The 27,822-nt window shown below is 38.4% G+C and overlaps 1 protein-coding gene across 6 annotated transcripts in view; it reads left to right on the top strand.

Moving 5' to 3' along the window:
• The window catches only part of LOC111865893 (protein lap4), a 221,069-nt gene extending 193,464 nt beyond the window's left edge, over positions 1 to 27,605 (top strand). For 5 of the 6 annotated variants that reach the window (XM_023854324.2, XM_023854326.2, XM_023854323.2 and 2 more), the window contains 8 exons: positions 4,926 to 5,028; positions 7,045 to 7,101; positions 9,257 to 9,356; positions 14,393 to 14,489; positions 15,924 to 16,037; positions 17,359 to 17,496; positions 23,572 to 23,772; positions 26,235 to 27,605. In XM_023854324.2, the coding sequence (XP_023710092.1) occupies positions 4,926 to 5,028; positions 7,045 to 7,101; positions 9,257 to 9,356; positions 14,393 to 14,489; positions 15,924 to 16,037; positions 17,359 to 17,496; positions 23,572 to 23,772; positions 26,235 to 26,447 (1,023 nt within the window). In that variant the 3' untranslated portion in view covers positions 26,448 to 27,605. The remainder of the gene's footprint in view (positions 1 to 4,925; positions 5,029 to 7,044; positions 7,102 to 9,256; positions 9,357 to 14,392; positions 14,490 to 15,923; positions 16,038 to 17,358; positions 17,497 to 23,571; positions 23,773 to 26,234) is intronic. The other variant, XM_023854325.2, reaches the window with a different exon arrangement.
• Positions 27,606 to 27,822: the final 217 nt, after the last annotated feature.

Below are 27,822 nucleotides of genomic sequence, written 5' to 3'. Positions count from 1 at the left end.
CACAAACAGCTGCTTGCACATGAGCACTACTGGAACATTTCAACTGGGAGTTGTTTGACCAGCCCTGATCTTGGTCCAAGCGAGTACCACCTGTTTACCTACCTTAAGAACTGATTGTGATCACAGCACTTCAGCAATAGTGAGGAGNATATATATATATATATATATAGAGAGAGAGAGAGAGAGAGAGTTGGTTTGAGGGGGTGGCAATGCTTGTTTTGTTCATAGCTCACTGTAGGTTACTTTCCAAATAGCCTCATATACAATCCTCTGGGATGTGACATTGTGTAGAACCATACCAATGTTTCAGGGGAATGCACTGCATCCATCTTCACTGTCAAGGAGTAAACCAAGCAAGCAGCAAACAAAGATCACTCTGCATTCTGCTTGCTTCTTGTTTGTTGCTTTCTTCTCTTACTCTGAACCTTTAGCTGGAAGCTGTATCTTCTTCCAAAATGTCAATAAACTTCTGTGAGACTGCATGGCATCACATCCCATGACCCTTTATAATCACCACTATGAGAACTTAATTGTAATGTAACTGGATTCACGTACTTTTTCTATCAGTACCACCAGTGTGATTCATTCAATGAAAATGTGACAGTAAGTGGTTCTGATATTGATTTTGGAGCTACACACTTCTTGCAACATTCCCTTTCAGTTTTGGTCTTCTCATTTTATAAGCTTCATGCTGTCAGGCCAATTGTTACTACCAAAAAATTTTTTATCAAGACCACAAATATTCTAGAGTAAGGCACTTGAAACTCCATCAACTCTCAGTTGATATTTCCATAGATGTACAGTTCATTTGCATTGATGTGTGCTCTGCATGTAACACGGTTATGACTGTTTTAAGAATGTGACTTGTATGCATAGTATACTGCAGTGCACTTCTCTTCTAATGATTCTGTTCTGTATTGGCAAGGAAACATTTCCTTTAACTTGATTAGATTCGAAAGGACACAGGATAGGAGTTAAGTACTTTAAGTACTTGAAGCCAGAGAAGTTTGAAGTATTAGTAAATGTGATAATTCAGTATTTAGGGTTTAGTGTATTGGTAGGTATCTCTGTGTATATTAATGTATATATTATGATAATAGTGATTAATTGGCAGTTATGAATAATATGTACTTGGTTAATGTATGTAATTCCTTACTGGTGAACTTGTATATTACATGTTAATAATACTCATAATAACCAAATTACATTCAGATCTGCCGGCATATACTGTCTTTGTTCGCTTGGAAACCGGGATCGTGGGTTCAAATCCTACTCAGGGCATGGATGTTTAGTTTGTGTGTGTGCGTTTTTCTGTGTTTGTGTACAGGTAGAGGCCTTGCGACGAGCTGATCACCCGCCCAAGGAGTGCTACCGAATGTGTAAGATCTAGAAAAACCGAAGTGAACGGAGAGGTTCATGGAGGTAGGCCTAGGCCCACTGGGGCTGTAGTGCCAAGGAAAAAAAAAATTCAGATCTGCCTGACATATTTGTCAAACTTGACTTTCTTTGGCTTTTTCAGTATTTTTTGCCTTCGACTTTGTTGATCACAACTAAATTCTCAAGGTTGTAGTTTTTGATGAATTAGGCTCTTATCACTGTTTCACAGGATCAGCGTCCATCTGTTGGCAAATTTTTAATCTTAGTATGCAGCTGACACTGAAAACATAGTTCTAGAGAGCTATGTTATTGTATTTTAAAATAATGGTGTTTTGTGGGGGAGGCTGCACACTGTTAACTTTGTAGTCCTTGCTAGCTTCCAAATGTAGATTAAAACATCTTGATATGTGTTATTTTTACCTAGTGTTTAAACTGTTGTATCATTCTTGCTGCTGTTAGAAAGATGTGAGCACACATTCAACTGTGTCATCAATTACAAGAGCAGCAAAACTCTTCACCTTGTACACACTGTCCAAAGGAAACCCAGTAAGAGACTTTTGTTCATGGGCTTGAGTGAAAACTCTTTGAAGGCATGTTAACTGACTACAAAACCTGCTTCACATGAGGTCATAAAGGAACTTTTCATGTATAAGATAAACTGTTAATCAAATTTTAGTGAAATTTTATGAGATTTGTCTGTAACTTCAGGTAGCCATTTCAATTCTAGCCATATTGATCGATTACAAACCCTGCTCTACATAAAGTCATTAATGGACTTCATGTGTGCCACAACTGTTTTACATGCTTTGTTATGCTGTTGAAATAGGGATTTTATAAAAAAGTTTGTGATGATGGTACATTTATACATATATTATGTTTCTGGACATTATCCATCATCTGATTTTTATCTAAAACACTGCCCTGTTTTTATTTTCAAAGAATGTTTCATAGACTGGATTCTATCTCCATCTTCAGGTAAAATCTACTCAGTTGAGCCAATTGATGGGGCTCAACACAAGATCTGGTATACAAGCCAAGCACAGCACAAACCATGTGCAAGATTGCAGATTGAACCAAACACCACATACAGGAAATAAAGGAATCTGCCCACATGTCTCTGATAGACCGTGTGGTCAATCAACCCAGCTTGGACGTCTGTCCCATCTGGACTGCCATTATCACATCAGAAGTAAACAAACTGCATCTCCATCCAGTGTAGACTGAGTGAGAAAATTTATGTTTCTTGTGTCAGTACCATATGGGGAATCCACTCTCCCATATGCCTTCATGGCGTAGTGCTTATTTAGTTAAGCACGGGGACAACTTCGCCATATTGGGAATTTGTCTCCCTAGGGATGACTTCTGTTCTGATAGTTCTGTGGTGCAAGGCCTGATATGTATGGAGTTTTTAATAGTTAAATGTTTTGTCTTAGCTCTCACAGGTGGTTTTTGCTGTGCTTGGCTTGTATACCATATCTTGTGTTGGTACAGGTGTCCAGAGCTAGGGACTATCTCTATCAATAGGGCCCAAATGAGTAGGTAGGAGATGGAGACAGAATTCAGTCTCCAAAAATACATTGTGCTTTTAAATAAAAGCAGGATGATGGATAGTGTCCAGAAACATACGAGTAATATTTGTAGGAATCTTATTAATTTCATCAACCACATTTTGTGTTTTGATGAAATACCATTTCTAAGTGGCTTCAGTTGAGCTCAGCTAGACTGCAACAGGATTGTTTTGGTGTATTGTATACTACATCATAGAGTACAGTTGTTCCCATCTCGTTATTTGTTTTTGAGGGTAACAAGGAAATGGTTCATACAAGAATCAGAGACGTGTGATGGAAAGTGACATAACTCCTGATTTATACAGGGTGACAGCTGAAGTATAGAAAGGCAACTGGCTTGCAATATTTTATAACATACTGACATTTTTATTGCATATAATTTTTTCAATTATTATGTGGTCTGTGGCTGCTCAGTCAGAGAATTGTCAGACTGTGGGCTGAATGACCATAATTTGACCTCCAGCAGTGGTGTCTGAATGTTTCTGCCAACTACTGTATCCCAAATGGCTCTGGGGCCAACCCAGCATCATATCCTTTGTGTTGAAGGGCTCTTTACCAAGGTTAAAGTGACCAGAACATGACACTGAACCCCTTTAATTTCAAAGTCAAGATATTTTGGATATCACCACATCCCTATGCACAGTCATAGCATTGTGTGTAGGCATATGGCCAACCTTATTAAATAACAGGAAGTTCTGGGAAGGACTGACGGCCTGCTCTCCTTTGACAGGACATGGACCGCCAAGAAAACAGCACTTCCAACAATTTTTCTTTGCTACAGGAGTGTATTTACCAAGCTGTTGTCAGGCGACAATAAGGGATACACAGACTCCTTTGATAAGAAATGGGCCACATAGAAAATGATGTGTCCAACGATTCTTTTATTGCTTCATGTATTTGTTTCTGCGCAAATATGTTTATTAAGCCGTTGTCTAGCAACAATAAAGGGGATACACCTGTGGGCACAAAGACTGTTGGGAGGGATTTATGATGTATGCTGTTGAGGTTGGCTTACGTTCCATGATATACAGACTAAGTTTTATAAAGATAAGTTCAGGTATTCAAAACTTGAAAAGAGGAGGGAGGACATATGCGGACACACAGACAGCAAGGTGATCTCATAAGCCTATTTTTATTTTTACAAAATAAGGTAGGCTAAAAATTGTCATTGTTTCGGTTTTGGTCTTCTGAGTTGTGATACCATGTAGTGTTATAGGTGAATTTTAACGTTCTTTGAGAGCATTTCCTCCATCTTCAGTGTTGAATGAAGTGTGTAGGGTGAGGAATTTAGAATTATATAGCTAGGTTGGAAGAAAGGTGGTCATCAGATCCATGGGCGGGGGAGAGAAAGTAGAACTCATTCCAGGCCAATAGGAACAGCAAACAGGAAAGCGACCCATTCCATGTCCTCAGTGTGATAAGGAACCATTTTTGGGGATACAATATTTCATCACAGGAGGGCAACTGAATTCTGAGCAAGAACAATCCCCCCCCCCCATGGCCCAGGTGGAGGAGTGTCTTTGAAAATAAGGTTGTTTTCTCACTTCCAGTTCCTGCTTGTAGGGACCCACAAATGTCTTTCCTCTCAGTTATACCTTTCTCTTGTATTGAAAGTATTATAACTCTGAAAAGGGTCATCTTTTCCTACAGTTCCATTTCCCTCCTGTGATGAAAAGATATTTTGGTCCTGAAAAGGGCCAGACTAGGTTCTGACTCCTCACCCCCCTCTCACAGAGCCAGATGAGCACCTTCCTTAGTACCTACATATATAACCCAACTGGTTCTCCGTCGTTGTGTGCTTCAATGCTGAAAAAAGAAGCAGCATGTTTCTCTGAAATATTGGTATCTATGAACAAGACTACACAGTGTCATAACCCAGAAGACCACAGTCTGAACAATTATTGCCATGAAGATCATACATCTTATATAATTGGCCTGGTGTATGCATGTAGAGCTCTGATCTGATGTATCTTTATTCAGGGTGTGAACAATGTTGAAGTGGTAAAGAAGATGTCGGTGAGTGACAAAATGAAGTTTTTTGAGAAGGCCATGGAAGAGCAGCATCAGCCTTCTCCTAAGCCAGGTAGGACTTATGAAAGTGCACTTACATCTAGTAGCAAGCGGCCTCCGTAGTCTAGAGGTAACGTTCCCACCTCATAACTCGTGGTACGCGGGTTCAAATACCCGGCGGAGGTCGTCGAATTTTTAAAGGCGGAAAAATTCAGGGAACAAGTCCTCCGGGAGGGACTTTAAGCTGTGTGTCCCGTGTCATAACTTTACGGCATGTAAAAGAACCTCATATCCCCAAAGGGGATCACTGAGCCAAATTCCAGGACGTTTCCCGCCCAACAATAGTCTCTAAGGCCTCTGATAGATGGGGGAAGCATTATAGACACTGCTAAGCAAGTGGCCGAACTCTCTTGCTCGGCGGGACTGATGGTACGCACCATTTATCGGTAGGGTATAGAGACTGGTAGAATATCATAGAGGGAAGCACGATGGACCAATACTGGTCTAAGTGCATGGGGAAACCCACCCTCTCTAATAACTAACTAACTACATCTAGTAGCACAAGAATATGTATGTAACAGAATCTATTATTTGTCTGTTTGTCATGCTGTATGTTTGTTATGGGGTTTGGTGAAACAGAGAAGAGTGAAGGAAGGGAAGAAGAAATAAAGATGTGTGTCCAAAGATATTCCCCACATGAGTACCTTTCAGGAAAATTATTACAAATTTGTAGTTACTGATTCAAGTTAACCTCTCAGAGAATTGTCACTTGAAGGACTGGGAAGGGGATGGAAGGGAAATATTGAAATTTATTTTAAGGAAATACTTCTCAGCAGCTAATGAGAATGTGAGCTGGATTGAGCTGACTTGCAATCATGTTCGATGGTGGTCTTTACTATTCATGCTGTTGAATGCCAATTTATTTGTTTATTTATTTAGCTGGTTTAGTTGTATTTAGCTAATGTAGTTGCTTGCTTGGTTAGATTATATAATTAGCTCATTACTTTAAATGTCCATGATGTGTGTGTATTGACCGTCTTCTAGTGCACACAGTCTCACTTGTCACTTCACTACATGTTTCGGCATCACTGTGCCATCCTCAGGTGTGTTATTTACATTAAACTATTGCACTGCTCGCCATCATGTGTCCTTTATAACATGGTTTAAAATGTATAATCGTCACGTACTATAATAAAATTTATGTATTAAAAATTTGTTAAGACTTATCATCTTATACGTTGTATTTCAAACTCGCATATTATATCAGTCTTCCTCTATGGGAGTTGTTCTTCGTATATTTTGTGTGTACTGCGTCTTATGATGTGTCCTTCTCTTGTGGCTGCGTGCGTTGTATTGCTGTATTGTAGTACATAATGATTATACATTTTAAATCATTTTATAAACGACACATGATGGCGAGCAGTGCAATAGTTTAACGTAAATAACACACCTGAGGATGGCACAGTGATGCCGAAACATGTGCTGAAGTGACAAGTGAGATTGTATGCACTAGAAGACGGTCAATACTCACTTCATGGACGTGAATCAGTGCAACAGGACGCTAAAATATAACATTACTTTAAATGGATTATTTACTTTTGATAGTTTATTTGCCTGGATGGTTTAGTCTGGTAGTCTACATAGTTGCTCCAGTAATGATTACACACACTTAATAAAAGTTAACTGCCCAATGTTTAGAACAATGAACAGTCTGCAGCAGCAAATCATACAGAATTATACAAAACACAGACATGGGGGGAAATGGGTCTGGAAACGAAAATAAATGTTTAAAATTGGAAGAAGAAAGTAGTTGTTTTCTCTTATTTACATAATCATGGTAGAAGTTTATCATGGTGGTGCCTTTTTTTTTTCATGTGACATAATTTATATTAGTATCTACTTTTGAAATTTTCCCAAAATGAACACAATAACCAGCTCATTTTGTCCATTAGAGTATGTGGACTCACAGTGTTATCAGTTTAATCAAATTTAAAAATATGGGCATCTCGGTTGTAACAGTACTTAACAATTTAACAAATAGAAAGACGTTTCTTTTGTAGGAAATTAATTTTTGCATCATTTCTTGCAGAAAAGGTTTTCAGCTTCCTAAGTCAAGATGAAGTGGAACGCATGAAGCAAGAGGAAGGTAATTACTTCCCTCCTTTGGTGTAACTTATGTACTGAACCTTGACTCGTTTCTGAGGATTGTTGCCTAGCTATTCATGGCTGTATCACATTTGCATGTTTTTATTGAAAGGAAATATTTTGCAACAAATATGTCTGTTCTCTTGCCATATGTATACTCTTCTACAACTTGTCTTTACTCACCAGAAGTGGACACCCTTTCATTTTTCCTTACCACTATGTTCTACAAATTTTTGTATGTTGTCTACAGCTGTAAAGTTTTTCTATGAGCAGATTTAATTTCTCTCTACTAGCTCTGTAAATTATTTTCTTCCTCCCTTCCTCTCAGAGCTACAGGTTGGGGTGAGCTTTGGCCTCCATTCTTCCCTCCGTCTGAGGCTGATTATCTGGTTTCTGAATAATTTAGTTTTTACAGCGTGAGGTTGTTAGCTTCATGCCCATCCCCCTACCTGGAGGACCAGGGTATCCGTCTGGCTCCTACCCCTTGATCTGTCTGGCATGGGTTACCCTACCAGTAGCTGCACTACTGCTGGCATAGCTCTCAGGGTCTTTTTTATATGTGTAATTGTTCACTGGATTTTTTGATTTGTCTCATTTTGGTCCATCACACTGTTAATTACAAAGTGGATAATTTTCAGTCTAGTGTGACATACAAGTTTACAACACTTCAGTCTTTATTCACCTTACTTGTTTTGATTCAAAAGAATCATCCTCAGAGGCACACCACTATGATCAGGAAACACTGTCACATAAGATGTTTTAACAATATGCACTTAAGCTATGAATAATGCTCACTATATACATTTTTTGTTATATCACAGTTAGTTTTGATGTTTGCCTTAAGCATTCACTATGACACTTGTTGATGTGTAGATTTACGTATGATGCTGTTTCTTTTAAGCATATTTGCTGGGTGTTCTGATTGGGATTTCCCACTGCCGTGATATGATGTTCACTTTTCCATACAGTAGCCTCCCAGTGCATTTAAAATTGTATTAAAATTTCTTTTGTATGTAAAAAATTAGTTATTATGTTAAAATGTCGTGAGCCAACATTGGGTCATGTTGTTTTCCTCCTGATGGTGGAAGATGTGGTTTATTTCTCTTGAATGTATGTTCTGTAAATATATTATTATATTAATTTTTTAATTTTATTCTATCTTATATAGTTATAGTTATAGTCAAAAGGTAGGCATCAGATGAAGAGAGACACCAGAAACCAAAAACTGATGCCGGAAGCAGCGTCATCATCAGTGACTTGAAGCACAGAGCAAATGATGCTTGAGATGGTTCAAGTTCGTATAGCAACAGGCGTGACCAGAGTGGTTTGAACAGCTGTTGTACTGCGATGTGGAAAGCAAATGGAGAAACTACCACATTATCACTTTTCCTGGATAGTCTCTTTCCATGTATGCGAACCAGAAGATGTAAGAAGATGCTGGATGACCTTGGGGACAGAAGAGGATATTCTTATTCTCATTTGAAGGAGAAAGCTCTGAGAGATTACTGATGAATGAATGGTTATATATAATGCTTTTAGGTTTATTAAAGTGTCTAGCTAGGCCTTACCTTATTGTTAGTCGTGTAGTTTACGTGCGTGCTGTGTCGTTTGTACTGTTTTGAAGAATGCTGGATATTTGTTCCAGAAATCTTGTGTATACCAGATTTTAGCATGGTTAGTATATAACAAATTTCCTTTCAGGCGTAGTTCTAACTGTATGCTACTTTTGTGTACTTATGTTCAGTTGATAATATAACTGGAATCAGAAAAACAAACATAATCATTCTGTAGGACCTCTAGATGTGGAATCCTACCTCTCCATAATAACTTACTCATTATTGTCATAGTTTGGAAGTTGAACCCTGGTCATGAGCCAGTTAAATTAATTTTTCATCATCTGATATTTCTTTAAGATATATTTTAGCAACATTCTGCCATCCCTTTCTTCATATTACAAGTGAACACTTTTTAAGTTAGTTCTTGACCAAACTGTTTTATATATATCTTCTCGATTGTTCCATCTGACCTACCTGTCCAGCATATTTTAACCTTCACAATTTCACTACTAGCTGACTTGTATAAATCATAAAGTTCCTTTTTATTTAATATCCTTCATACCCATATCACAAGTAATCCATGTTTCTTATTGCTTTCAGAGAAGAAAATTGCTGCTCTTTCGAAAGACGAGCTCAAGAACTGGACACATTTAGATGAAGCTGAGGAAGATGATGAGGACAGCAAGAATCACACGCATACGTAAGCTTTGGAATTCTAAAAATAGTACACATTATGATTTTATTCCTCTTATAGCCAGTGCAATGATGCATCAAGCATTAAAAACAGAATATGCTTCAGGTTTCAGCAGTGCAATGTGTATTAAAGTCAGAATTCTCTTCCTGTCTTCCCATGCTGGAATGTTATGTTCTCATGTTTCTTCTGCACGAAAGTTCTAAGAACAGTTTATTCTTTGCTCATTCATGGAAAGGAAATAAAATTTTCTGCAATAATTCAGTTGTGTTAAATTCTTTATTTATTTATATGCTTACTCGGCACTCCAAATACCAGTTATCAAGTATGCATGATTAAAGAGACAAAACAAAGATGTACACACAGAAATCACAAAAAAAAAGCAACATGTAATAACAGCAACAAGAACAGTAATTTTTATTGTCAATAATTCATGTGTTTGGGAAGGAACAAATCATAATTGCATTCATGAAATAATGAAGAGGTACCATTCAGTTCAGATACATTTCTCTTGCAGTCTGCTATCTAGGATTTTAACCTTTAAAAAGATGTACACACAGAAATCACTAAGCTTGAGTTGGCCGGAGTTTATTTAAATGCCTGCTGCTGGTGTGCATTTAAATGCCCGTTGCTGCTCTGTGTTTAAAGATTAAATATGCAGAACTATAATTCTGCCTGTTGTAAAAAGAATAGGTAAAGCTATTCCTGTAACAGACCGTGGAGGCCCATAGGGTTGTGAGATGTTGAAGCTTCCACATTTTCTAGACAGTCGGCTCACGGATGGTTTTAAGGTCTATTCATTTCTATTAGAGGCTGAGTCAACTCCAGGGCCCTAGTGCGGCTGGAAGGATTAAATAAATTAAAAAATCCACCTTATTAGGACTCGAACGCGTGACCTTCCAGCTTGTAACATGGTGCCTCAACCAACTATGCTACCGCATACATCTGCCTGTTGTTGTATATGGTTGTAAAACTCGGCCTCTCACGTGATGGAAAAAGCATGGACTGAGAGCGTTTGAGAACGGTACAGGAAGATGTTTGGACCTTGGAGGGCAGAAGTGACAGGAGACTTCAGGAGAACTGCATAATAAGAAACTTCATACCTCATAACCATCAGCAAATAGTAGGATGATCAGAGAAGGAGAATGAGGTGGGTGGACATGTAGCATGCATGGGAGAGATGAGAAATGCATTCAGACAGATCTGAAAGAAAAGAGACCACTTTGAAGATCTAGGCTTAGAACAGAGGATACCATCAAATATTTGTTGTAAAGAAATAGGATAGGAGGATATGGACTGGATTCATCTGCCTCTGGATGGGAACAAATGGCAAGCCCTTATGAACAAGGTAATAAGCCTTCAGGTTTCATAAATTTCTGAGAATATCTGCTAGCTGAGTAGCAATTAAGTTCTCAAGAAGGACTTAGCTCCATAGAGTAAGTGAATTAGTTAATATATTCCTGTTCTAGATTATGTTAGTCTGCTTACTGAATGCAATAGGTTTCCCTCCCTGTTGCATCTAGTAGTCTCATACTGTACCAGGTCAGTCAGTCAGTCAGTCAGTAAGTCATACTCTCTACAGCTGTAAACTCTGTCACTTTTCTGTGTCAACATGGGAAGATAATGAATTGATAGGGAATGGCTAATGCTTCTTTTAAAGTATAGAAATTTTTCACGTACAAGAAAGTTAAAATTGAAAATAAGATCACAGAGGCTTTTTCAAAGTGACCACGCTAGACAATATCTCTCTGTAATTTAGACTCTTCTGAACTGAGTAACTAATTAAGAAATGTAAATATAATGATTTGGCTCAGTCAACACTATACTGGGCTATATGGGCTGGACAACGACAGTTGAGCGGAGTTTGGGTCCCAGTGGAAGCAGAGATTTTTGCCAGCACTACTGTGTCCAGATCTGCTCTGGGACCCACCCAGTCTCCTGTCAGATGGGTACAATTGGCTCTTTCCTCAAGGGTAAAGCAGCCAGGGTGGGAACTTAACTTTTTTCATTACTGATGTTAAGAATGCATTGAGTTATATCTCCAGGGGCATGTGGTAGCATAGTTGGTTGAGGCACTATGCTACAAGCCAGAAGGTTGCAGGTTTGAATCTGGATGAGGTCATTGAATTTTTTCAGTTTACCTAATCCTTCCAGCCACGATATGGCCCTGGGATCGACTGAGCCTCTAACAGAAGTGAGTACCAGGAATCTTCCTTGGGGCTAGAGGGCGGCCAGTATGTAAGGCTTGTTGAGAATCATGGACTCAGCGTGACGCGATAACACACGCGTTGCCAATAATATTGCCTGTGGTGACATAATATCAGAGGATCTGTGTTAGGCAACCATTCCCCGCAGTGATGTAACAGCATAGGAGCCGCTGCCACTGCTAGGTAACAGGTCAGTAAACACTCTGCCCCCCCCCCTGCTGTGACATAATAGCGGGTGCTGCTGCCGCTTGGGGCAACAGGGAACAGTATAAGAAGCTAGCTGAACAGCGTGTGACCAGCCAGTGTGCAGTGTGCACCGACAGAATACAGTGGAAGCCACGCTGAGGGCAGAACGGTTCTACCATATAGTGAGAGTTGTTAATGCGAAAGGAGCGACTGTGAAACAACTTGTTCAACATTTTGTGTTATAGTTAATTGAATTGTAATTACAGCATTGAGTAATAAAGTGACATCACAAGATGACACTCCTTGAGGTCTTGTTTCACAACATTTTTGATGCTGAAACCAGGGAGAGGGATACATACGATACATTTAGACTTCAAGGGAAAGGAGAAAACAGACATGCCCACGGTCACTGACTTCGACTTGGATCTCTTGATATTTGTGACTTCTGACTTTCGACAGACCCCATACTGACGATCAACTAGCTTGTGAGATCGTACTTGGAGATACCCTCACAACTCGACATGGCGGACAGCGAACTCAGAAGGCTAAAGAGGAAGCGCTCCGCGTCAAGGACGAAAACAACAAGGGCCACTACACTTATAAGAGAATGTACCACCGGCACCCCACTTGAGGATTATGAGTGCTACCTAGACCATCTGCGGAAGACCCTGGATCAACTACTTTTGTTGGATAACGATATCCAGGATCTTTTAGAAGACAGTGAATACACAACTGACATGGAAGTCTCTGAAGACTCAGCCAAGCGAGCACTTTTGAAGGCCAAGGGGGAGATGGAAAACAGACCCATCTTGACAGGAGATAAGCCTAACTTTGCAGAAGCGCCCTCTGCCTCGAGGACCCTTCGGCCTCCATTAGTGCACTCAGTGCTCTTGATGGATTTGAAGAAGCATGTTGAGAAACTAAAGGCCAAAGAAGAAATGCTGGCAAAATTGGATGCGTATAGAAAAGCCAGAAGAGAAGAAGCCAATCTCAGTGGACAGGAAACCTGAGGCGGCACAACAAGAAGAGGTCCCCATAGAAGACACCACAGTGATGCCGGTCAGAGGACCGAAGAAGAAACAGCATAGGGACCAAAACTTAGCTACAGAGTGGTGAGGAATGCCAAAGGAATGGACCCAGGGCAAGGATGGGTGCTGAAAGAAGTTGGCCATTGCCCGCATGGAGACGACATGGGAAAATCATGTACCTCAGAGGATATTGGGTGCCGTCTGCAGGAATGTGTACCACCATGCTACAGTAGCATGGCGCAAGAATCTTGGACCCACTGAAAGAAGTGACTGCAGCCGTAATGAAGGTTACCCACTGTGCAGGACACAGACATAATGGACAGAACAATAACAATGTCACACCAAGAAGCCCGGAAGGACAGACATTCGAGAAGAGACTGGAAAGGCCCGGAAAGCAACAATGGGATAAGGGGCCGAGGCCTGACACAATAGCTACACGGCAGCAATCAATTAAAGCTCATCAGAAAAGCTTTCAGACTGCAGCTGGATCATCTGTCGGATTACGAAGATTGATAAATTTGACCTTGTGGAGGGGTCGGCCACCTCTGAAATGAAAAAGAGAGACTGCATACAGAGTAAGAGTCAGATATGGGGGAGCCCAGCCACTACTGGAGTTATAGCCCCCACTGGTAAGAAAGAGAGAGTGAATGAGTGGTTGGAGAAAGGAAGGAAACACAAACCATACACCTAGAACTTTGCACGGACATGACAAATGAACACAATGAGAATCGGTCGTCCATTGTAGCTGGTCATTCCTTTGTTTTGGCCAGGGTGGAGAGGATGTTGAGAATCATGGACTCAATGCAACGCAATAACACACGCGTTGCCAGTAATGTTGCCCGTGGTGACATAACAGCAGAGGAGCTGTCTTAGGCAACCATTCCCCGTGGTGATGTAACAGCATAGCAGCCACCGCTGCTGCTAGGATAACAAGCCAGTAAACACTCTGTTCCCCCCCCCCCAACTCGCTGTGACATAACAGCAGATGCTGCTGCTGCTGCTGCTAGGAACAACAGGGAACAGTATAAGAAGTCAGCTGAACAGTGTGTGACTAGCCAGTGTGCCGTGTGCACCAACAGAAGACAGTGAAAGCCGTGCGGAGAGCAAAACAATTCTACAGTAGAGTGAGAGTTGTTAATACAAAGGGAGTGACTGTGAAATGACTTGTTCAACATTTTGTGTTATAGTTGCTTGAATTGTAGTTATGGCGTTGAGTAATAAAGTGACATCACAAGATTACCCTCCTCGAGGTCTTGTTTCATGACAAAGCTGACAACCTCACCATCATCTGTGAGCCGATAGTCTAGAAAATTTTGGAGCATCGACATCCTACTAGCTCAACACTATGGGCCTCCATGGCCTGTTACAGGGATAAATTTACCTTTTTTTTTTCAGCTCCACTCCCTCATACATCTTCATAATATGGTACTTAATGAAGCATATGGACAACATTACCTTTATGGCAGCCACATGAGAAATTGTGCTACAGGAAATAAGCCTTTGAGCTTCACACATGGCTACCTGGCAGACCTATTTATAACCTGCTTTACTGACTCATTTGAGTTTGATGGCAAGGAAGGAGTTAAAAAATACATTCTATGTCTTAATGTGCTATCCTTTTCAGATCAAGTGCCATGCCTCCCTCAAGTGGCCTGCTGAGTGTGGGCAGCGTGAGGACAGCCAAGGCTGAACGAAGAATGAAAGAGAAACTGCAGCAGGAGGTAAGCATTGCCGTGCAGGTACTCCTGGGTCCACGAGTTGTGACATGACTTTAATATCATTACAAATTACACAATTGAAAACAATGTTTGTCAGTTTTTGTTTCATATAAAGTAATGGCTATGATGCACTAGCCACTAAAATCTTTTGAGTAGTTTAAAGATAAAACATGTGAACAGACATATAGGCATGCCCTTGGCTGGCACTTTGGCAGACTGGAGTAATTACTGTATTGTAGTGTGCTGCCAAACATACTTTGAAGTAGCAAATGTTGCAGTTGAGTACAGTGAAACCTCTGTATAAGGTTTCTCTGGGGAGTAGTGAATTTGAACACTGCACTGAGGAAAATAAAAAATTGAGGTTTATTGACTTAGAATCATTGAAATCAAGCCTTATATGAGGGAAAACTGTAAATTGAGGAATAATAAATGGGGTTCTGCTATACGTAGCAGCCCTGCTTTGCACTTGGGGGTGGGGGGGGGGATGGGTTTCATTCATGGCCCAGAGGCTAGGTTTCTTGGTAGGGACATTTAATGGTTCTTCAGACTCTGTCAAGTACAGTTCAGGCTGCAATCGGCTCATCCATTTTCTGCGGTACACTGTCAATATACAGTATTTCATGGTAGAGAACTGAACAGCAGATGATCTACAGATGTCTTAAGGAATTGCAAAAGCTAGTTACATGCATCTGCTATTGAAAGAGGAAAAATCTGCTTGCTCAAAGTGCATTCTGGAAGAAAAATATTTTGTTGCATCATGACTTGTTACTATACAGGCTTTTGTCAAATTTGGTGGGCCAGACCCAAAATCTACTTGCCCAAAGTGCATTCTGGAAGAAAAATATTTTCTTGTGTTATGACTTGTCACTATACAGCCTTGGTCATATATGGTGGGCTGGACCAAGCATCAGTAAAGAACCCACCTTGGATAGGAGAGCAGAAGATTTAAAATAATCTGAGAACACTTCCTCTGCCTTCCTATACATCATTCGCAATCATCCTCCCATTCCATGCCTTGTAACTTCGCAGCTAAGCAGCTGTCATTAAATAAAGAAATAAACATGGTAACTCCTGGAATTATATAAACAGTAAAGTTTCACTGTGGTATTGATGAGATAAAAACTACCCTGTGTACTGGGATAGTACCTCAGTTAGGTCACGACAACATCCTTGCACATTGTTTCAAAGTAATCAGTTGTCTGTCATCCTACCATCTGACAGCATATAGTGTCAATACTGAGAGTGTTGTTCAGTAACCTATGAAAACATGTTACTGAGAAAGATAGTATGTTTTCTTTTTCTCAGTTTGACCCCGCACATGACATTAAACACTTAAGCTTCTAGGCTGGCAGTGAGCGGTGAAGATAAGATTTCCATGAAGCTTCTTGTGTGAACGCTGTTTATGTTGAGAGGTTCTGATTCAGATTCCATGTCTAGGGACTCTTGACGGATGAAGACGATGACAGAGAGTTGTCACCAGCAGAGCAGAGGGCACTCAAGGCAGAGAAGCGAGCAGCATGGAGACAGGCAAGGCTGAAATCTCTGGAACAGGTAAGGATACAGCTCCTCACCAGTCATGACTCTTCTGCAGACCTCTGGTGTTAATGTGTGAACTTGTAAATTGGGGTTTGTGAGTGTGAGATCAAAAGAAAAGCATGAAGCAGTTTGAGTTGTTATGGCAATTTGGGGGCATTGTCTCTGGCTTCAATAAAGAGTAAGTTGCATGGCTATGTAAACTCTGCTGGAGTGGAATGCATTTATTCACTGCTGTACAGAGAAACATGAATGTTTGCCACTGGATTCCATGGTGAGTAAAACTGTAAAACTTTAAACTGTGCATGCTAGGACCCATAGTTAATGAAAATCATGCGATAGTAATGTATGCCTTTGCATAAAGACTAGCATGTAACTCTATGAGTATTTATTGGAGCAAAATATATTTTGACCAAAAGATGTAGAGAAAAATGAATTGTACATTTTATGCCCAATATACTTTTCTGTAAGTCTTACAATTTTTGATTAAACAAAACTGGGTCAGCATACCATAATCATTAATGCTATGCATACATCTTCTCTTTGTCACTGCTCCTAAATTAGCACGTGCTAAATCAGTCTTGTATAAAGGGTTCCAGGTAATTTTTCCCCACAGTGAAACAAGAAAATCATGAAACTGACCACTCACCTCTGAGGGCTAGAATACGTGAATGTTTCTCCACGTTTTATGCAACAAATGGTTCATTACCATTCTGGATTACTAACTTTCTGGACTTTCTCCGTTATCCAATATTCTGAAGATCGCTGAAGAACACAGTGTTTCAGCAACTGGATCTGTTTCTGTCCTCAGGTGAGGGGGTGAGAGACATCTAATGTGTTGGGTCCATTAAGGAGAGCTAACCTCAGTCACTGGGTTAGCTCTTTCTAATGGTGTGACAGAATAAGTGTATCCCACCTTTTCATCTGAGAAGGGAAACAGATCCAATTTCTGAAATGTTCTTAGTGTTCTTTGTATTACTGGATGGTGGACAAAATCCAAAAACAGCAATCTTGAATGTCATCCACAGTTTTCAGAACCCTGTAGAATATGCTAGTTCATTACAGTGTTCAAAAGGACCTGTCAGTGGACCATATCCTGAGCCACTTTAATCCAGTCCACACTGTCACAGTCTCTTCACTTGCAACAAACTGCAGTTGAGTCTTTCTTGAGAGAACATTCATTTCTATGTTCACAGGATCCCACCTGTGCCTGTGGCTCACAAGAGGCCTCTTGTTAACAGTAGCTTTGATTATCAAGTGAAGTTTTTATGATAATCAGCATGTTTTTTAATACTGTGACATTCCATTTCTGATTGACTGGTTTGATGTTTGTGTGCAGGATGCATTGCAAGCACAGATGGTTATTAAGAAGATGAGTGAAATGATTGATTCGAAATCAAGCAGTCAGGACACAGGGATTGGTACTGCTTTGTCCAACAACAATGGTGCGATTCCAGACAAAGAAAATAATATTGAGGTGAGATAAAATTTGTTTTAATGTGTATTTTACATTTAATGAAATGTTTCCTGACAACAGGATAAACTCAGCACTGACATTGGAAGTTTCTGATATTATGATAAATGATATAACCTCCGTCTCAAGTGCAAACAATATATTCTTGTGTCTTTGATCTTGCTCCCTACACTACATGTTTCGGCCTCAGACGGCCATCATCAGGTGTATAACACTCACGTCGCTGTCACACTGCACCCAGTTCAAAATTTAACATCTAAAACACTCTCCCTGTCATTATCAACTTCTACTTCGTTGATAGCTGTCCACCCGTAGATTACTTCACACACGTTAATTTTGAGTTTATTGTAATAGCACCATAATAAAATCTTTAGTTCTAATTTTAAACTTTTAAATTCTTGTCCAAATTTTAAAATTTTAAAATTGTTAGGGTTATTCGCCCTGTGTTTGAAGTGCNTTTAAAAGTTTAAAATTAGAACTAAAGATTTTATTATGGTGCTATTACAATAAACTCAAAATTAACGTGTGTGAAGTAATCTACGGGTGGACAGCTATCAACGAAGTAGAAGTTGATAATGACAGGGAGAGTGTTTTAGATGTTAAATTTTGAACTGGGTGCAGTGTGACAGCGACGTGAGTGTTATACACCTGATGATGGCCGTCTGAGGCCGAAACATGTAGTGTAGGGAGCAAGATCAAAGACACAAGAATATATTGTTTGCACTTGAGACGGAGGTTATATCATTTATCGTATGGAGTGCAACAGGATGCTTAAATATAATATTCTGATATTATACTCTTGCTGTAGATTTTATACATGAGGCGATCATGGGGGTGGGAGTTAATGGACAGGCAAGTAAAAATGTTATGATAGGGTATTTTTTCCTTGCATTCAGTAACTGCAGATAAAAGTTGTTTGAATATATGAGTTATAAATAATTTTAACTCTTTTGGATATGAATGTTCAGAATATTCATATTATAAAAGCATGCTCAAAGAAGACAAAAGTTTTCTGTTAAATTTGTATCTGCTTCTTGGTGTTACAGCTGGTTTTGAATCCAGGCCTTCCAAATATGGCAGTCTGTGTGTTCCTCTACTTCCAGTTAGTTAACTCCCAACTTTTCTACATCATATCAAGCACCAGCCACAAGACTGTATAGTGTATAAATGTTGAGGTTATCACAGCTTTTTCTCACATTTGTTGATCAGTACTTCCATTGGCCAAGACTTGGTGCTGTCTCCTCTGCCTTTTCTATAGATCAGAGGGACCATCTTCCTTGCAGCTTGGCTGTATGACTGAAGCACATCCTCACCCTACTTGGCTTCCACCCTGAAGAAGGAAGCAATGCATTCCTCTGAAACATTGGTGTTCACTTACAAAACTACAGATTGTCACAACTCAGAAGACCACAATCTGAAAAATACCTTAATTACTGTCTCTTCATGCCTTCTTGCCTTCTACCTTTATTAACCTTTATCATTTTGGCATAGGGAATTTTAAATCTTACAGTACTACAGAGTTCAATACCAGATTTTAAATTGGGAGTTTTTGTCCAGGAATAAGGATTTTAAGTCTCCTAGTCCTACTGGGCTAGTGGTAATATTTTAGCTTGGGGGTAATGGTGTTAGTATTGGAAAATTGCAGTGCATGGCTGGCAAGGTTAAATGTTATTTTCTAGTAGTCTCAATGCTATGCTTTCTTGTAATATGCCCAACCCATCTTGGCCGAACAACTTTAACTACATTGACAATACATCAGTTATTAGAGGTTGAAGGTAACTCTTCTGTGTACAATTCATTCTCTAGACATAGTATTGTTACCAAGAAAATTGGCTCAAGCAGTTTCATTTTGAAATACATTGGTCCAACATATGCACCACTTTCACTAAGGATACTGAGCAAGTTGCCTCATTTGGTAGTGTTGTTGACTTGTATTATTCATGAGATGCCTGGTTCGAATCTTGGCAGGAACATTGACTATCCTGACTTAAATTTTTTGTGGTTTTCTCAGTCCCTCCATACAAATGATGGGATGGTACCTTGAATTAGACCATAACCACTTCCTTCCACATCCTTTGCAATTTGTGATTCACTACCATCATTTCAGTTAATGCTGTATACTCTCAGCTACTGAGAGCACCATTAAATAAAATATAAATAAATAAACAGTATTTTTATTATTATGTTGACAGTGTTCTAAATTTTTTACTCTTTACCAGATGGAGAACGATGTTAACATGATGTTAGTCAGCTGATTCATTTGAATAAGGGTACAATTCATTGTCAATATCTTTATATTTTTGTTATTGTGATAAATTCTACCAGTATTGACTGTATGTGTCAGTGCTTTGGGGTTGATATTTGCTGAATGTCACCATCAACTGGGTGTTCTTTCTGCTTTATGTTAAGGAGGTTCTGGATTAAAGTCTTGGTCCCGAGACCAATTATCCTGACTGAGGTTCTTTCATGATTTTCCCCAGTCTCTCCAGGCAGATAGTAGGATAGTACCTCAGATTATGCCGTGGTTCATTCTTCCACATCCTTTCAAATTCATTATTCACTTCTAATTCTGTCATTTGAATGAGACTGTTGTTTAGAAAAGTTAGGTAATTGAGTGATCAAAGTGAATTGGCTCGTTAGGTAATACTGATTTTTTTGTACACGTAGAAATCTCCACTTTACTTAGATCCATCATACTAGCCCCAAATAAAGTTCAAAAGCTAAAAGCTTATAAGTATTATGTTTTTGGACATTATTAATCGTCTTGTCTGTTTTATAAAAACCATCCTGTTTCTTTTTAAGAACACAGTGTTTCAGAGACTCCGGTGTCCGGAGATAAGGACTAGCTCTATCTGTTGGACCCCATTGAGTAGGTTTTACCTGAGGATGGGGGCAGAATTCAGTCTCTTTAAAAAGAAACAGGATGGTTTTTAGAAAATAGACAAGACGGATAATGTCCGAAAACATAATACTTGTAACAATAGACCATCGTCCCAAACTTTTAGATCTTATTTACTAAGAGCTTATGTTTTAATTTACATAATTTATGCATTATGATTGTCCAAGGTAACATAGGCTTATGAAACACTGAATATTATTGTTGGCACTTATATCATAAACATTGATGCACTGAAAACCTTAGCAAGATAATTGACTTATGTTTGTAAAGTACCAAGTTCAAATCCCAGTTAATGCACCAGAACTGGAGTTGTTTATTTTTTTGGTGTACTACTTGACACTTTCTAGTAACTAAATAAATTATGAGCATTGAATGATTATGTGATCATCAGCAAGGAAGGATGTAGAACGAACTGAGTCATCCACAGTTTTATGTCATGAACACACTCTTCCTGCTTACATAAACCTTTTGAACATTAAGATATATTGTTACCTCATGGCTTTGTATGTGAGAGGTCCAGGTTTGAATCTTGACCCAAAAACTAACCATTCTAAGTTTTTTCATGTGTTGGCTCAATCTCTTAGAAATCATGGTGGCTTAGTTCCTTAAAAATAACCATGATCACTTCCTTCCCATCTTTCACATTTCGTTGTCCTACTATTTGATGCCATGTATATTTTGCAGTTGACAGAGCATTGTTGGTGCAATAAATCACAGAAATCATAAATTGAACATGCTAGTTAAACAATTTACAGAGTAAGCATTTTGAGCTTATCACCATTATTCTAATGATTTAACGGAATGTTGCCAAATGTTTCTTTGTTTAATTCTAACATGTAATTTCATGAAACATTGATACTGCTGCATCCTTATGTTTATGTTCTCTCCATGGTGCTTCCTATGAGGATTAAGTTTGGGAATTTCCCCATAAAATATCTGTTCTTACACAAATATTGTTTTAAGTTCTGTTAGTTTGTATTGCATTTGTGGTAATTGGAGTGTATTGTGTTAATGGTTGTATGTGGTTGCTAATGAGTTTTCTGCTACAGTGATGTAGAGAATGTGCATCAAGTTTCAAGATAGCCTTCAGTCTTTAGCTCCATATTATCATGAAGTGAAATAGAGCTTCACACCCTGAAACTGGGAACACACCAACTCATTGGTTATAAAATTGGTATTATTTTCTTTCTTCATGAGACATTAAAGACTGAGTAAAGTAAAAGTAAAGCTATCCGTGTAACAGGCCATGAAGGCTCATAGGGTTGTGAGACGTTGAGTGTCCATCTAGACAATCGGCTCAAAGATGGCAGTAAGGTTGTCAGCCTTACACGCCGGCCGCTCTTTACTCCCCAGGAAAATTATTTAATTAATTCCTCATACTCATTTCTGTTAGAGGCTGAGTTGACCCCAGGGCCATAGTGCAGCTGGAAGGAATAGGTCAATTGAAAAAATCCAATGACCCCATCGGGACTTGAACCCGCGACCATCCGGCTTGTACATTAAAGACTGAGGGAAATGAAATAATACTTTTCATCTTGTTTTAATGTCTAACCCTTCACTTCTAGTTAAATAAAGCTTAGCATATCCCCCTGTGCTAAAATAATTTGGTAATGCTTATTTATGAAAATAGAGGGAAATCCAATAGAAATTTTAGTAGTATGTGCATACTAAATTTTTCATTACATGATGGAGGTGGTTGTGGTTGATCTAGATGCATTTACTGTCACTCAGATAACCAAGGCCAGCTGACGTTTGGAGTAGTATATTCCAGCTTATAGATGCAGTAGTTTCTAAATTCCTTTATGGGGGGCATACAAATACAGCAAGGGGTCTGCCATGTAGTTCATTATGTTCACAATAGATTAAATATATGCCCAGCAAGTTTGAAATCATTCAGAAAGTTAGTTTGGGTGGTATGTGTTTATAAAGATTGGACCCATTAGAATACAGGTGCAGCAATGCTGCCATGTTGAGCCATGCCCATAATATTAGGGGCTCAGCAGTGTAAATGTTAAAGGCCCAATGTTGACTGCAGTGGGTAGCAAACAGTGTATTGTGTATGCACCTGTAGTACTGATCCTGACATTTAATTCTAGACCATTGAGGGTTACTGACCATTTAAACTTTGTTACTATGAAGGTTTAAATGGTTGTGAAATGTGATTTTATATTTTGTAAGAGGAATGTGAATTGCAAGAGAGAGATAGAAATGTCTCACATATCTTATTTATATATCAGATATTTTGGTGTGTTGTGAACTCAGAGTCTGCCACTAATGCAGCTGTGGCCTCTGCTTAGATCTTGGGTGTATGAGGAAAGTAATCCCAGTATTAGTATCTTAAAGAGGAAACTTCATCTTAATAATATTTAATAATTCTGTTCCTATGTTCCTATGTAAACACTGTCTGAGGCAGAATATTAAGTCACTGAGTGTTAAATCTTTAGGTAGATATCATCATCACAATCCATCCAGTCACTATGCACAAACTTATAGCAAAACTGCTTTATTTGTTTCAATATGGATATGATCATCAATAATATTGAACTTTTTTTTTTTTTGTAATAAAATGTTATGACTGAAGGTTATTTTGAAAGTGCCCAACTAAATCATGCTCCAGATTATCAGTGTGTGGATTTTTCATGCATGTACTTTCTTTTATACTAAATTTCCATTCTAAAATGTTTTCAAGGTTTGTGAAACTGTGTTTTATATGTGCAAGTGTTAATCCCTGTCCCACTCATCCTGTCATTTGTTTTAACCAGTCTGTTTCATGGTGTCCTTCACTATAAGATGTTTTGTTGAGGAGCCAAGTAACAACTGAATTTTCCCACAAGACAGTACACATTGCTGTTGCTATATTAAGAGATGCCAAAACTACCGCAGTCTTAAGAGTGGGTATTTTGCAGCAAAACTTGAGAGTATACTTTCTAAGTTTCCAGCAGTGTTCATGAAATTCAAAGTAGTGCAGTAGAAACTGATCAGTCTGTAGCAGAGGATAAGAAATATGTACTGTATGTTGTAGGATTCTTCTGTAGACATTGTATTGTACACGAGTAAGGTTGTCGGTCACTCAGATAACAGAATTTAACAAAATATTATATGTAGATAGAGTTAATTTTGTTACCATTAATACATAAAGCCCCATGACTAACCAGCCCATACCCATGTCTGCCCGGTAGTTACGCACCACATTACGGCCCTCTAGTGATGATTTCCCAAAGCTCTCTCTGCGTGCCAAAGAGGGCGCAACTAAGGTGCGTGAGTTGGAGAGGGTTGTTGGGGAAACGGTGACACAACGTACAGAGGAGTACATAGACGAGCAAACAGGGGAAATGAAAGTCCGCACCATAGAGTATGTTGAAAAGCTGATTGAGCGAGAGGTACATAACACAATTCATAGCATCTGGCTGTCAGCATGAATCATAGATAGTGCATGCTGCACTTGTTTGCTGTAATTAGTGTTGGTAGTGCATGATATTCCTAACACTTAGAACAGTGGTTCCCAAACTGTGATTCACAAGCCCCTAGATGATACATGAAATGTTCCAGAGGTTTGGCTGGAAAAGTATGTATGAAAGTATTATTTTCTACATTCTCTTGTTAGAAGCTCTAATTAAATAATGAAGTACTACCTGTGCCTTTTCCCAGAATGTTGGTTTAAAAAATCAATGTGTTGTCAGATTCACATGTCATGTTATGTTTTAAAAATTAGCCATGTGTCATGCTCAAGGGTGGGTTAGTTTTCTATATATAAATGATAACATTGTATGTTTTATATTTCATGATTTTGTTTCTAGTCTGTGTAGTGTCATCTCGGGCATCACTTTTAGTTTGTACAAGTTGATGGATCTGATCTCGTCTTTCTTCCCATAATCTTTACTTTTAATTTATTGGCATCACTTTTTTCTGTTGTTGATGATATCTGCTACCTGACTGAACCTTAGTGTTTTGGATCATTCCATGGGTCTCTTTCCTTTAAAGTTTAAAGGTGTCATGTCCACCTGGTCTTATGTCCCGTGTTTTTCAAGACAAATGACATCTGTATCTTAAGTTGACCACCTTCTTCAACCTAGAGTGTATGCATAACTTTACATATTACCTTTATGTAGGAACTGTACGCACTGTGTATTTACATCTAATTCAGATTCTGCGAGTAAATTATTTCCTATGAACTGATTCACTATAATGTGCCCAATGTCAGTACTGATTTCAAAAGGTCTTAACAGATATCAGTATTCATACATTAAATGTTTCTTTTCTTAATTTTGCACAAAACAGGCAAGTAGATTCTATTTTCATGTTTCATCTTCCCTATGTTTATATAATCAGACACTTTACCAGCTTGGCTCAGTTTTAACCTCAAAATGGATGCAGTACATTCATCCAGAGCATTGTTACCCATCTACATGACTGAACAGTGTCATAACCCAGAAGACCACAGTATGTGAAATTTCACTTACCAATATTCTTTTCTCTCAGCATAGCTACAAAATATAGTCTAGGCTGATTAGGAAAATATGCTTAACAAAAGAGTTTGTTATGATTTATAAATTTGTTAACATTCATTTAAAATCTTGGGTAGCTCAGGAATTTTATATCAATTTCATATGCACAAAGAGATTCTCAGAATGTTGAGCCCTTGTGCAACAGACATTATTGTGGTAGGTGTGAGGTCAGTAGATCTTAACCACATCAAAAACATGTCTTGTAAAAGTTGTATATATTAATGAACTTTTTGTCATCTACCAGTTTCTTGCGTTAATGAGCCCCTTTTGAGAAAGTGGAAAAAGTCAGTTTTGAGCCTTACGTAAAATAGAAGGTATACTGGGCTGATACAATCTAAATTCAAATTCAGAATAACTTTTGGAGTGGGGGCTGTAGCTGATGTTAATCACAGTGTGATAAAAATATGTTATTTCCTTGTGCTTTGCCCATTGAACATTTAGGAGCAGATTTGCATGCTGTTTAGAAACATATTGATTATAAGGTTTTCGATTTTGCAGTTAAATCATGTAAATCTCATGATTATTAAGCACTGGCCCCTTGACTCTTACAGTTCAATGGAACAAGTGCCTGCACTGTATTATGGTGGAAATGAACTGTCCTGTTTTCACCTTCTTTTGTTTTACCACAGGTACTTACATAAAATAGAAAACAAGGAAAAGGAAGTGATGCAAAGAGTAATCCTTCCTGGTTACAATGAATGGATACTGTACTCATGTAGTACTGTCCATAGTAGAGTAGGCGTTCAGATAAACAATGCATGTCATTCAAGTACATGTGTAGGGTAACGCATTGCATATATTGTGCAAGTTTACATTGAAAGGGTTAATAACAACAGATGAACGTAAGCTTTTGTATATGTAATTGATAAACTGTACCTCTATGTATGGTGCTTTATGCACATAAAATTAATGCAAGAGATGAACTGTAGTAAGTCATGCATTTAAATTTTTCATGTTTTTATCCAGTCCATGTAGACTTGCAATTTGACTTACAATTAGTGACTGCTAAACATAAGTCAGATTTAAGCACTCCATCATCTGAGATGTGATCGATAGATGTTTACCAGTGTTTTGGAAGAACATCAGTAAGATATATCAGACTACATGGTGCTACATCCCAGAAGGCAGTAATCTTTGTAGTCATGACTGGCAGAACTTCATATCACAGAGTCAGGTTATTCAGAAGATATGTGAATAATGTTTTTGAGGATTTCAGTTGCTGAAGTCTTAAAATATGTGTTCCCATAGAAGTTCACAGTTTAAATTCAAATTTTAAATTTGCCCATTCAGTTTGTAACCCATTTTAATAATTTTCGTTTTCATTTTGTTCATACCAGGTTGAGACATTAAAAGAAAAGATTATATCATTGGAGTTATCAAATCCTGAAAGTGAGAAGGAAGGTGAAGGTGAAGTAAATGGTGAAGATGAAGAAGGGGAGGGGGAACCTCCTACTACTCCTGTGTCCCCAACTCCATCAGAGGAACCTATAGGTGGAACCCTGGGGAGCAAGAAGCGGAGACGTAAACGTTCCAAGAGAGGGAAACATTAAGTTTTCACATTTAATCACATGATTCATCACAGTGAAGTGTCACAAGTTCGTGATATATACGAGACAAGTCACATTAATATAATTTAGTGTTTCTCATGGTGGCAGGTGTGGGGTTATAGTGATACAACTGACCAGCAAAAGAATAACATGGAAGGTATATAATGGGACCAATCAGAGAGCACTTTTCATTTCAGTTATCTAATTTGTATTATGTTATTGTCAAACATTTTAACCATGTCACTGCTGTTATAAAGGCATCTAAGACTATGCGCTGAGCTGTGAAAAATAATGTGCAGTGTAAGAGTTAAATAATTTATGATGCAGACATGGGTGGGGTTCTCTAAGAATGCTTATTTGTAATAATAAAGAAAGATTTATATTATTAAAGTAGTATGCTGTTCATTGATTGGCCCCCCCCTATGTACCTCTCATTATTGTGACAAGTATTTTATATGTTTTTATTATATTTGATCAAGATAATATTTTTGATGGAAAAGTTTTTTACGAAGATGATCTGTTGAACACATCACAAATTTTAATGGTATGGGAGTTTTTTTCTATTATTATTTAATTAACAGGTCATTTAACACATTCTGCTAGAATTAAGTATTTAACCTAATACATCCATTGTTCATTTATATGTATTTCATGATACCTGTACAAAAGAGTAGCAGTCATATAGGCATATTTGTAAGAATTTATTTAATAACCATTAGAGAATGCATAATAAACGGTTTTACAGTCTTGGGATGAATAAATGTTATTAACTGCAGTTGTGGCTTTGTGGACGTGACATAATAATTATATCAGATCAGTGTTGATCTCTTCATAAAAACAGCTGTGAATGATAATACTTCTGGATCTGATACTGCCACAGCTACTGGTCCATTGTATAGAGCGAGTATTGTTATTCCACAGAGTGCTCCTGCAGCTTTGAGGGTGCATGTACAGTGTAAATTTTGTTGTGTCATAGACTCAGTACCATATCAAGATGAAATGAAGAGTATAATTTCATGAAATAATTTTTGTTCAATTTTCTGTGATGTTGATATAGACAGTCTGTATTTCCTTACCTTGAAATGGTGTTTTATTAGTTGGATGTGTGTATTTACAAATTTTAAGGCATATTGTTTAAAAATATATTTGCAGTGATATTGATATCTTTTGTTAAGATTTCAGAAATAGAAGTCTAAAGATTCCTTTTTTTGTTCATCCCTGTGTGTGTGTGTATGACTTGTTTTTGAGTGTGTATACATTCTGAACGTGCCATATCTTCGCACTTGATGGTTTTTCTGCAGTGACAGTTTGAAGATAAGGTATTTGAAAGTTCAAGGATTGTAATTTTAATATAGATTTGTGAAGAAGAGAAGTATTC

This window comes from Cryptotermes secundus, unplaced genomic scaffold (assembly GCF_002891405.2).
Source record: "Cryptotermes secundus unplaced genomic scaffold, Csec_1.0 scaffold1670, whole genome shotgun sequence".
Classification (NCBI taxonomy): Eukaryota; Metazoa; Arthropoda; class Insecta; order Blattodea; family Kalotermitidae; genus Cryptotermes; species Cryptotermes secundus.
The sequence above is the reverse complement of the archived record's forward strand: the minus strand, read 5'-3'. Positions and strand labels throughout refer to the sequence as shown.